Source organism: Seriola aureovittata, chromosome 9 (assembly GCF_021018895.1).
Source record: "Seriola aureovittata isolate HTS-2021-v1 ecotype China chromosome 9, ASM2101889v1, whole genome shotgun sequence".
NCBI classification, from domain to species: domain Eukaryota; kingdom Metazoa; phylum Chordata; class Actinopteri; order Carangiformes; family Carangidae; genus Seriola; species Seriola aureovittata.
This window is the reverse complement of record NC_079372.1, coordinates 6,196,396-6,209,151: the sequence shown is the minus strand read 5'-3', so window position 1 is coordinate 6,209,151 and position 12,756 is coordinate 6,196,396. Positions and strand designations below refer to the sequence as shown.

Genomic DNA, 12,756 nt, shown 5'->3' with positions numbered 1-12,756 from the left:
ACTTCAATAAAGTACCTTTTCAGCCTCGCGACATGGAGGCGACAGGGCCGAGAAAGGGACTGGAGGGATGCTGCGACTGTGGCGAGCACATTAATTTCTCTAATCTGTCCAGCAACATAAAGGCTTCTGGATTCATTTTTCAGCGGCCGTCTCAACACTATTCTAGTGCCTTTCCAAAGCCCCGTCCGGAGAGCAGACTGCAGCCGCCACGCTCCAGTTAAAATGGTTCATTTTAAAGTCCAGTTTAGTCCTCTCACACTTTGGGGAATGAAGGCAAAGGACGCGGCCTGCTACATGATATTTGGTTGGATCATAACTGGCTGTTGAAGTTGTTTTCCAGAACACAACACAAAGCTGTGTAGTGAAAGATTGATGATGGAGAATACCTCTTCCCTTTGTGCTCCTTTGCCCCCCACTACGCAAGGCATTTTATAAGGCCTATTCATGTCACTATTTCAATAATCTATCAAATTCTTGCGCGTCTTTGGGTTTGACTCGTGTTTAAACTGAAATCCCTCTGTCCAAAAACACTTAAAAAATGAATGCATCTGTGAGAGAGAGAAACAATCTTGAGGCTCTTGAGCTGGGAGGTTCTGTTTGGATTATATTTGGTCTAACAGCTGGTCTGCAGTCGTGAACAGCCCTGTAGTGTGTTGGTCCTCCTGCCAGATGACGTGGCAGAGGATGCGTTTAGCGCCGTTTTTTGAAATTGTAGCTTTTCTTTTTTTTTTTTCTTCTTCTTTTTTTTTTTTTTTTGCAGGCTATTCTCGCGAGCCGCTGCACACTCTGGAGGCAAGCTGCCCACCGGGGAGAGACCGCATGTAAATGTGGCAAAAGTGTTTATACAAGCAAAAGCCAAAGAGTGAGCACAGAGGAAAACATAAGCATCGCTTCTTACAGGCAGGCACTGCTCCAGAGCCTGATAACAAAGGTCAGCTGGTCTACTCCATCACCATCCGGGCTGTGTGATTTAACCAAGACCACATGACGCATTATACTGAATCTATCTGCAATTCACGACTTTATTTTATTTTATTTTATTTTTTTTTTACATTTGAAAACTCAGTCGCATGGCGCAGTGGATTATAGAAAAAGCAGGGCAACTATAGGTTACAAAATGAATAAGAATATTTTCACAACAATCTATCATCTCTAACACATTGCAAAGGTCCTCTAAATGACTCGCATGCAGCTTTGTGTTCAAGTGAGGACGAAGGAAGCAGAGAGCTTCAGTTGTGGCCGTGGCAGAGGCAGTGCAGTGTGGAGAGGAGAGAAGAGGAGAGGAGAGGAGAAGAGGAGAGGAGAAGAGTGGAGGAGAGGAGAGGAGAGGAGGAGAGGAAAGGAGAAGAGTGGAGGAGAGGAGAGTGGAGGGCCTCAGTGGCTCGTCTTTAGCGTTAATTGAATGCCCTTCAGATTGATGAGGTTGCACATAATGCACAGCGCAAACTATTTCATTTTCAGATTTTAGAAATAACTTCAGTCCATTATGAGTGAAGCTTTAAAAAAAAAAAACACACACACACACAAACACACACACACACACACACACATACACACGCACACACACACACACTGTCTGTACACGATGCTAATTCAAAGACGCAAAAAATCAGCTGCAGGTTTGATAAACAGTTTGAAAACACAGTGATTTTGTTTCCTTCATGAAATGTTCAAATATCCAACATCTGTACACTTTTAAGGAGATTCCTCCAAAGAGCCCAAACAACAGTTAGACCTCGTCTTGCCTAAAAATGAAGTTCGACCAAACGTATATAAAACTAGTAGACACTCACTGTTTTATTGACCAATATGATTAGCACAAGAACACTAAACTCCGTTTATTGCATTTCACAATAATCTGCTTTTTAACGGTCTAAACACAACATCAACACCACAAAACTAAATTGTAAATCAAAATCCTGTTTCTGAAATACACGAGGTAATTCACACATTGTTATTATCCTAAACATACAAGTTCAAGATCAATGGTGTGTTCCAGCTTTTTTATACCAAAAATAACTATTATTATATTGATTTCCTTCCAGTGTTGCTTGAAATAAATAGATTGTGCATTTCACCTTGGGCAGCAGGGCAAAAGAATGGCCCACAATAACATTTTGATAAAATGTATATTTTTTCTACTTTTTTTTTTCCTTCATTCAAAACATTTTAATAAAAAACATCATTTTAATTGAGCTTCAAATAAATTAAACCCTGTGTCACGTAAAAATAATTCATCGGTATTCGCAGTAATCCATGCTATATAACATGCATTTTATATAACTTTGGACTTAAAGGAAACCGCACAAGATAGCTACGAAAACAAAATATATAATTGTTCTATAAATAACCAGTTCTTTTTCTACCCACAACCGTGGCTGGTGGTTTTATAACCTGGTAATATCCTCGCCATGCTGTGCTCCGGTGAGTTCGTCGGGGGCCCCAGTGTTAGTGGCCGACGCAGCGGCAACAGCGCCGGCTGCTGAGCTTGTGTTGGACCCGGAGGAGGAGGAGGATCTCACTTTGGTGTTCGGGAGCCTGTGGTCTTTTTTCCATTTCATCCTGCGGTTTTGAAACCAGATTTTAATCTGTCGCTCGGAGAGAACCAGGGTGTGGGCGATCTCGATGCGCCTCCGCCGAGTTAAATATCGGTTATAGTGGAATTCCTTCTCCAATTCTAAGACTTGCTGCCGGGTGTATGCTGTCCTAGACCGCTTGGGCTCCGTCCCATTGTAACCCGAGTTCACTGGAAAAAGGAGAAGTGGAGAGAAAGGGAGACAGAGAAGGGAGGAAAGGAGGGGTAAACAAGAATGGCCTCAACTGAGATATGGCGAGAAAGATTTATTGGATATGAATGTTTAGCTGTTTGAGAAATTTAAATGGGAAGTTAAGAAGTTCTCAGCGTAATGAGAGGACACTCACATCCAACTATGAACTAAATTATTAATGCAAGATTACAAAGCTCAATTTTTTTTCTTATTCATTTCTCCCCCTTTCTCTATCGCGCAATACATAACAGCAGAAGCCACATGGTGATACGGCTGCCCTGAGTATACCTCGGCTATAAAATTTATGGTGGGTGTAATTACCAATGCCGAGTCGTAAATCCGCCTCAATTGTGCCATTTCAAAGGCTTCCCTGCTATCGAAACAGGGGCTGGCAACGAGATGGGAGTCAGAGGGACTGATAAAGGGAGGGAAAGGGAGAGAGGAGCACGGAGAGTGCAGGGAACATAAACACACAAGTTGCCTACCAGTGCTGACGTGAATTTTCTTCATCCATGGGTACACCACGGGCTGCTTGGAGGAGGCTGTGCTGTTTGGATGCTCCGGGGTAGCTTGGTTGCAGGCGGAGGTTGCGGCCGGTGGGGTGGCGGGGGACATAGACAACTGTGGGGTTTCACATGAAGCAGGCTGCCCTTTCCCTGTCAGCAGGTGCGCAGAATGGGGTATTCCATGTCCCCTTGGCGTGTCAGGTTCAGGGATGCTTGCACAGTTATACTGGCGCTCTTGGTAGCTCGCCCGCGGAGGATATAACTCCTGGTGGTGATGCTGGTAGCCAGTGTCCCTTGCGCGGCTGTAATATTCTGGACTATGCTCGGGGATGTAGTTATTTTGCGAATATTCCTCGCATGGAGGAAATTTCGGATCAATGTAGTTAGACTCCATCAAATACGAGCTCATGATCATTAATTTCTGGAGTGGAAAATAATTTTTCTAGCTTTGTCGTTTTTCTGCTCCATAAAGCCCTCCTACTTGCGAGCAGCCCTGTAAAGTTACTTTTACCACGTGACCCAATGGCCCAATAGCAGAGTAAGAGGTAGTTCCCGGATAAGGAACCAGAGGTATTTAGCATACCTACAGTCGCCATTGTGGGCACAAATCTCTCCCTCTCTCTCTTTTCCTCTCTCTCCCATTCTCTGTCTCCCTCTCTCTCTCTCTCTCTAGTTGTGTTACCAAGGCAATTGATCTTGGGGACAAAACTAGTAGCTAGTTGCTGACCAAGGAAAAAATAAAACAGGCAAAATCCGCTAGTCTCAATTATTCAAAGGGACAATAGGTGATTCGCCAAGGATAAGGTACAACAATAGCAAAGCCATCATTTTGTTCGCCTGCACGCCTTATATAAAGGTTATCTGCTAATTAATGAAAGCACAGACTTTACCAACAGCACTTCAGCTGTGACACAGATTATGCTCCATTAATACACTTAAAGAATTACAGCTGCATCACTTCTGTGAGATGATAATCCTAAAAACCACTTCAGCACTAATATTTAATAGGTTTATTGTGACTCTAAATGCCAGAGAGGAGCGGGCTGCTGAGATGCTCTTGAGGTGTGGTTGATTTCTGAAAATAGGCCTGATAATTTATAATGCTGGAGAAAGGTGGACAGGAAGAGTCAGACTGCCTAAACAAAAGCCTTCGTTCACTGATGAGACATTTGTCTGGTTGTTCCAGTCTGTTCTCTCAACACACCTTCACATTTTAATTGACTATTGATAAGGATAACTGTAAATGATTTAAGGACTCTTAATCTGACATGCATATACTTTGTAAAGTAGTTTTGAATGTCACAGCAGCAACAGAAAAAGCAAAGATGTAAAGTATAAAGTATAAACAGAATGAGCAGAATAAAGAAACATCATGGTGGTACAATGTAAAGAAGTGAAAATGCAGTGAGTGTAACACATGCTTTTAATAATGACAACTTCTAATTCTGAGAGATACAACTATTACACATCAACAGCCTTCCATATGTACAGGTCAGTAGCATTATGAGCATCGTGATGTCACCAACAAAACATAGGAGAACCAGCAGAGAAATGTCAGGTGGTGAAACACAACAACTGATGTCCCAGACTAAACAAGCGGGGGACGGCAAACAGACCAGACCAACACCATGCTACCAATGTGACATCCAGCCAACACTGAACACTAACCAGTGCCACTGTGGTGTCACTAATCTGACAACTGTGCAGAGCAGCCCCATCATAGTGTTACAGACCTGAGAGCAGCACAACATCATGAGCTGCAGTGGACTAAGACTGTGTAACAATGAAGTGAGGTTAAATGTGGCTGTTGCAGCAGCCTTAGTTAAAAAAAACAACTAAAATAAATAAATCAAACCAGTGTTTAAATTCTTTCACCCATTTGAAGGCTGTATTCTTTCCATCTCCTCATTCAAAAGTCCTTTACTTTTTCTTGCAAAACTTGTTGTGTTTGTTCCAGCCCTAAATAAAAGCACAGGAGTAGGAATAATTAAATAAGGTGAAGCTGTGTGTGTGGACTGTAGCTGCTCTGTGAACAACTGATGAGAAGAGCATCTTGAAAGAGCTGCAGCTACAATCCAAATCTAAAGAAGGGAAATGCTGAGAGGACAAGTCTCGAGAATCCAACAGATATGTCCAGCAATTAAAAGAACTGATTTGTTTACAGTTGTGTTTACAAGATCTTGTATGTGTATGCTTTAAACTACAGTCCCACTTATTAAAAAAAAAAAACATCAGCCCAGCTGCCGCTGCAGCTGTAATCCTGGCTGAGGCTCTGACCATCAGCCCCATTACTGGAGGTATGCTGTGATATTGTAAACTGATACTGCTTGGTTGTATAAACTTGTCATGAGCTGTAGGCTCCTCATTCTTATCTCAGGGTCAGCTGTGGTCACACAGACCGAGCTTCACTCCCTAATAGTTCAGCAGCCTCCCAGAAAAACCATCCACAGAATACTTTGTTTTCTTTCACAGACACGTCTTCAGTTGTGTGGTGATCACCATGCATAGAAAGTAGAAATAATAATAATAATAATAATAATAATAGTAATAATAACAACAAGAGTGATAATGATAAAGTGCAAACGGCAGCACATTGCCACATTGTAAACGGGTGTATCTATTTTCACAGCGATAATTACATAATATGGTTAAAAAACGACGAGAGGTGACATATTTCTGGCTGTTCTGTTTGTGCAGAATGCGCACGACATTTCTATTACCTCTAGCGAGGATGTTAGAGGCGTTTTATAGAGCAATAAAAGCCGTAAATCAGTCACTTTTAAACGACCCCTGGTTCCTAACGTGTTTTACAGGGTCTGACACAGTAGAAGCCGCAGACTGCACACATGGGTTTACTCTCTGTGGCCTCGCGACTCAATCTATGGCTGTCTGGACTATGAATACAATTTGTGACAATGTTATTGCATCGCTAGTGTCTGGGTGTGGGCTGTATGAGCATAGCACTGATGCTGGTGTGTTCAATAGCAGGGGGGTGAGGGGTGGTGGTGTGGGGGGCCAGAGAGACGTGCAGAGGAGCAGGAGAATCCATTGGTTGGCGTGGTATTTCAGTTGCCCATGTATTCCTGTAGAGACGTATTTGCGATTGTTTGTACGTGACACAAATTCGGTTCTACAGGGTACATATAGACAACTAATGTGTTTTAGGTTAGAAACTGCAGCGGTGATCTCTCAGGCAAACCTCTCTGCAGGCAGGTCATCGTGTCTGTATCTGGACTGGCATGCATTTCAGAGTAGTGTCATAACAAAATATGAAAGGCTCCAATAGAGAGGAAATATTGCGCAAAACGTGCGCCAAAGCGGATGCTGTTCGTCAGGGTTACTCAAACACACATCACTTCTGATCTGCTCAGAATACGTTTACAAACGAGAGAAAATACTCATTTAACTTCTTTTTCCCCTGACGAAAATATCCTTGCATACACAAATATGCCTGCACACACGCACGCACACACACACACACACACACACGCACACACACACACACACACACACACACACACACACAGACAGACACAAAACGTCGTGTGCAGAGGACAAGAGGGTGTCTTTTCTCAACATTCAATCTCAGCCTTTGAGGTGGCTCCTATATGAATATTCGCTCACAAACACGGCGGATACAAAGGGACGGCGTGACAGCACAGATGAAAAATAAGTTTCTATTGTTCCCAACCATTTCTTCTGCTTGCTATTACCATACTGACCGCTCGGTAACCTTTCTTCCTGCCACTCTGGAAGCTAATGAGAAAAGCCTCGGATGAAAAATGCAATATCAGACATGTGACCTGTTCCGGGGTTATTAAAAACAGCAAACATGCTCAGATTGTGAATCAATGGAATTGATTACAGTGGAAATGCACAGGGGACTTCAAACTCTGTCAAAGAACATCTCAATCTCCATATTTCTCCGCGTGCACTCTGTGTATCAGCTGGATAGATTTTTTTTTTTAAATTATTATTATTGAAAAACAAAAGCATCCTAAACCAACCAGGAGCGAACCGACGAGGAAATGCTGCTAAAAATAAATCTAACTCACGTTCATTTGGGTTTGTCTCGTGCTCATCTGAACACACGATGTTTGTTGTGCACCCAACCAGGGTGAAAGAGCTGCACGCACACCACATACTCCCTCTCGCTCCGTGCGCTCTGGCGGACGCATTTTAATATTAGTTAGACAGCCTGACCCGCGTTTCACCCCTCGCGTTTGACTGGTTCCAATAGTTCACTGCCAAGGATTATTGATGGAGAGACAGCATGAATGAATTCTTTCTCCCCACAAATGGCTTTCAGATCGTGCACCTAGTTCAATAACTAGTTATAATGTAGGAGTACAAAAAATGAGGCCCTCAGGCGGACTAATTTGATGTTTCATTTGTTCATTTGAGAAATTGGTGAGCTTTCCCCCTTCCCTGCAAAATACACAGCGGTACAAGCGTGTTCACACATGTACATATGTAAACAAAATAAATCTGTGCAAAACTATGTGGAGGTGGTTGTTCTGTCCACGCATGGCTGTTTTTAATTTGGTGGCTCAGCACCACCTGACCTGGATGCAGACAGTGCAGCAATAATCCCGCTCCCTGATGAAAATGGTTACGATGCGCTTTTAATCAAACCCTTAACCTAATAGCCTCTACACGTTTACTCTCCCCAGGTGTAATAACGTTAGGCTGGATGGTCCAGTTAGAATAAAAAGTTTTAATGAAGTGCAGACAGACTGGAGACTAGTTGGATATGAATACCCTCTAAAAGCAGCAGCCATGGGAGCAGAGGTGGTTTCAGATACTAGCTGCCCCACAGAAACCATCGGTTGGTTTGCAGTTCATTATAACAATGTTGTGGTTCATTAGAGTCATAGTACTGCAGTGTTAAATCCAGTTCACCTGAGCAACAGGAGTGCAACTTGTCTGGCTGTTAACTAGACCCAAGTAGACTGCAGGAAGACAGTAGTGCGAGTTCAGTTGCAGCATCTCATGTTTGTAACAAAAAAAGCTGTATTTAACACAGTGATTGTTAAAGTGCCGTCCTTGTATAAACACCAGACTAAACAGATTCTTTAAGAGTGCATCAGTGTCGTGATGTCAGTGGAAGCAGCTGTTTGCCTAAAGCCAAAGAACAAGCTCCACCATGTAAAGTCATATCTCCTGACTGAAGCAAGGTGGATCACACTTACTGATAAATCCACGGTCCCACTCACACTGACCCGATGAGCTGTCTGAAAAATAGAAAGAAGAAACGAAAATTAGATCAAGAATGGTCCAAATCTAATATTCTTTATTTAGAATAGGCCTGTGTATATTCTCATTTGTCCAGGTCATAGTATCCTAAAGGAGGATCAGTCCTAGCCTGGTCAGATGCGTACACGAACTGATGAAGCCTCTTGGATGAGAGGTGAAACGTCTTCCCAGACAAATAACCTAGTCCAGTTGTTTTCGATTTAAAAAACTCCTTTAGGTTTATTTAGAATATCTTAGAATTTTTTTTCTTTTTCTTTCTTTTTACTTTCTTTCTTTCAGTTTCTTCTTTTGCGTTGAGAATTGGGAAATTAAAATTCTTGAAAAAGACGGGAATTCCTATAATTTGTTAAATCAATTTTTTACATTTTAAAAATATGAAATCAATAAATTATCCACGAAATTACCAGCATCAAATTTGATAGCATGTTAAAATGAATGTATTCAATGTGTGCAACATATTTCGTTTTTGCTCCCCCTTAAAAATTTCCACCATGTGCTAAAAGTAATATTAATAAATACAACGAATCAAATGAAAATATGAGCAGCATGTGATATAAATAATAATCGAATAGACATTCTTATTTATTACACTGAACTATTTTTGTCAAGTGCACTGCAGTTAATCTCTCGTTTTTCAAACACACCAAACGAAGAGTTTTGATATGTTGCCTTATTATTTCATCTTAATGATGCTGGAGTCTGTCCCTCTGCCTCTGATCTCCTCTGATGTCCAGCCTCGGTTGAAGGGAGGCTGCCCTAGAAAAGCTCTGGCTGGGACCGAGGACAGAAATTTAGGACGGGTCATTTTCAGACAGTAAAACTATATTTACAAGCATTTTGGTATTTCCTTGGGCAAATGTTCTATGAATAGAAATCCCTGGACTTCAGCTCCGGCTGAATTATGGCGAAAAGTCCATTTTAAAAAAAATCACGACTTTGTCTTCACATTGTAAATAAATTCTGTCTGTATCCAATAACGATGTAATGGCACTTTATGGTTCTTATTTGGGCTCAGACAAAGGGAAGTCTGTGCTCACCCGGAAATGACCTCTGCGGATTGAATGATGACAGTGTCAGCTCCACAGGTCAGAGAAAGGGATACAAGAGCACAGAACATGGCAGTGAAAACGGATGTTTAGACTGTTTCACTTTTACTGTAGTGATCTGAGACTGTTTGGAGCTGCAGTGTTTGAATTTGAGATTAAACAGCATCTTTGATTCGAGCTTCGTCCCAAAAGCCGTGGGAATAAAATGATTTCGATGACAGTAAGGGCTCCGCAACCTCTATGAAGATGTCAACAGACATAAACTCTCTGTCTAATTTGTAGGAAAAGACACGGTGTTTTATATGTTTTTGGTGGTGGACAAATCTCTCAATTTTTTATTTTATTCTTTATTTTCGTTTGGGAGTTGATGATGATGATTTTCTCTGACTGGGAACAGCTGACATGAGCGTGCAACAGATAAAAAAACAAAAAACAGGTAAAAATAAAATACTATCTGGGGAAGAACAGAACACTACTCGATGCCAAGGCTTGGTCACATTGCCCCCACAGTGTGTCACCCACACGGGAGCGTGTTACACAGTGCCCCCTATTGGAAGTGTATAATTGATCCTCCTGCACACCTGAGAGCAAGGCTGCAGGCTACAGGCTGAGAGTGTTATCCTGACAAAATGTTAAACACACACACACACACACACACACACACACACACACACACACACACACACTCACAGAGGTGGATACAACAAAGTGTGGCATCAGACAGTGAGACACGTGAAGGTGCAATGATGCAGTTGTGCCCTGAACCTGAAGCCTGGAAAGTCAAAGTTTGGACAAGAGATGTTTCATTTTCTGTCATATTTAATTCCCACATGAGGATCAGATGCTGCATCACAGTCAGTGTGTGAGTCCCTGCTGCACTAAACTCAGCCAAACAAGACTTCATATCAAAATCAGCCATTTGCAATTCCACACATTGACCAAGAGGAGAATCTTATTTCTATGCTGAACTGCTTTCTGAGACATATGGGCAATTAAATGATGCGCCCAATACAGCAACAGAAAATGATCAAGCTTATAATAGCACAGTGCCTCATCCGTCTCCAACTGATCAATGCAGTAATATCTGTGGTAAAGATGGGCATGCAGGGGATTGTTAACTCAGTGCACAAAAACAAACAAACAAACAAACAAACAGGAAAACACGCAACAAATCTCTAGTGGAAGAAATGTGCGTTTTCGTGAACTGTGCATTGTGTGAAACAGCCACTGTTTATCACAGGAGCTGAGTCTGGACCCTGACAAAATTACACTGGAAAGTGCCTTTGAATCAAACCTGTGCCTTTGGCCCAGACATGACCCTAAAACAACAGGAGCTCGTGAGCGCAGACTCTAACCTCACGTCGAGGTGAAACAATGAGATGAAGCGTTTTAATCAGGGCCTGTTGTATTTTACAGCCCGCACCATATTTTAACCTATAACACAACAATTTAATCTCACACAGAATATAAACCACATTTTACCTTCCACGGTTACACGCTGTATTGAACCTTTTTTTTTTTACACACAGATAAGTGAAGAGAGAGAGAGAGTCAGTATGTGTGTTTAAAAGAGAGAGAGAGGGTGGGCTGGATGGGTTTTTTTATAGCTCTGTCTGACTAATTATTTTCCAAACCTGACTTTTTTCAAATGTTTTTCTTTTCTCTCACTGACACAGCAAACTGTTGACTGCCACTGCGTGACGCATCTGCTACGAGCCTCTCACACATACAGCTTTTTATTGTTTTTTCTTAAGAGTAAAATCTGGTATAAACATATAAAGATGACGCTGCGTAAAAATAAACCTCATGACAACAGTAACCATGAGCGATTTTTCCGTAATATCCAATTTCTGGCGGACTAAACAGGCAACACCAAATGTCTTAGAGAATATCTCAAAATGAACATTTCCCCTGATTGTTAAAAAAAATATATAATTGTTTTATAATTATTAAAAAAAAAACGCTTATTCACTATTAGTTAATACCGTTAAAATTGAAGTTAATCAGTTCAACAACCACGCGTTCAAAGTCACAGTCATATACATTTTAACAATATAACAAGCTGGTGAAATAACTGCACAGTCGCAGGCCTGTAGGCAAAGTTAAAAGCAACTTACTGCAGCAGCTCTCAGTCCTCCGCACCACCCGACTACACAGTCCGGAGAAAGGTACTGCATCCTCACTGCCACAAAGCCCTTTCTTCCTCAGATAAGGGGAAGCCAGCAGCTGCGATTCCGGACAGTTAAGATTATATATGATGTGTATATATCGAAGGTTTGTCAGCTCTTCCAGGCCATAAAACCCACTTAAATGACACCACGTGCTTCCTATGCACCATTCACAGGCCCTGCTTGGGGCAATTGGCATATGTAACCTTGTAAACTTTAAAATACCCTAAAAGAAAGACATAGAAAAAGGGATTCAATACATTGTCCACGTATAGGTTAGGCCTTACAGAGCGCAGAGAAAGTGGACGCTGCGCTGACCGGTTCTCATAACCGTCAAGGAAGTTGAATAGGAAGCTATTAGTTTGAGAGGTGAGTTGATTTTTATTTTCTTTAAGTAGTGCTAGAGAGAAATTACCTCATAACCCTGGGCTATACTGCGTCATAGTACTGCTTCTACTAAAGCTGCTGCTGAGTACAGACACCCAGCAACTGGCATGGTTTAATGTCCTTTATACTACCAGATAGTGTTGTTTTAACCGCAGTGTAATGATGCCAGGATTAAAGAGCAGGGCGACATCATAAAGTGGCCATATGGCCTCAACAATGATGGCGCGTCAGTCTGCGGCCACAGGAAACCAAAGTTTTGCATCCATGTTGTGTCGTGGGCGAAGTGTTATCACAGGCGAGTGTGTCTCTTCCTTCCCTGACAAAACAGGAAACGGAGTCTGTCTGTGGTGGAAAAGGGGGCAATAAAGTTTTATGGGGGCCTTAAACTTCAGAGCGCGTTTGTCAGGCAGTGAAATTCTGTGGATTCCGAGTCAGACTATAAGGAAACGTGATTAGTAGGACAGAACAAATGAAAATGTGCTCTTTCAAAAAAATTCTAACAATTTTTTAAAAGTTTCATTCAGTGGACTTGTAGCAGAAATGTATTTAAATCCACGCCAGCTGCGCAATTTTACCATTAACTCCTAATATCAGGAAGGAAAAAAAATAGAAATGTGCAAATAGG

The 12,756-nt window shown here is 41.8% G+C and overlaps 1 protein-coding gene across 1 annotated transcript; it reads right to left on the bottom strand.

Annotated features, from left to right (window-relative positions):
- Window positions 1–1,025: 1,025 nt before the first annotated feature.
- hoxc4a (homeobox C4a) lies at window positions 1,026–6,337 on the bottom strand. Its single transcript, XM_056384195.1, has 2 exons — window positions 3,254–6,337; window positions 1,026–2,746 (listed from the first exon to the last, which is right to left on the bottom strand). The coding sequence occupies exons 1-2, from the start codon at window positions 3,687–3,689 to the stop codon at window positions 2,388–2,390; spliced, it is 795 nt and encodes a 264-aa protein (XP_056240170.1). The 5' UTR covers window positions 3,690–6,337; the 3' UTR covers window positions 1,026–2,387.
- Window positions 6,338–12,756: the final 6,419 nt, after the last annotated feature.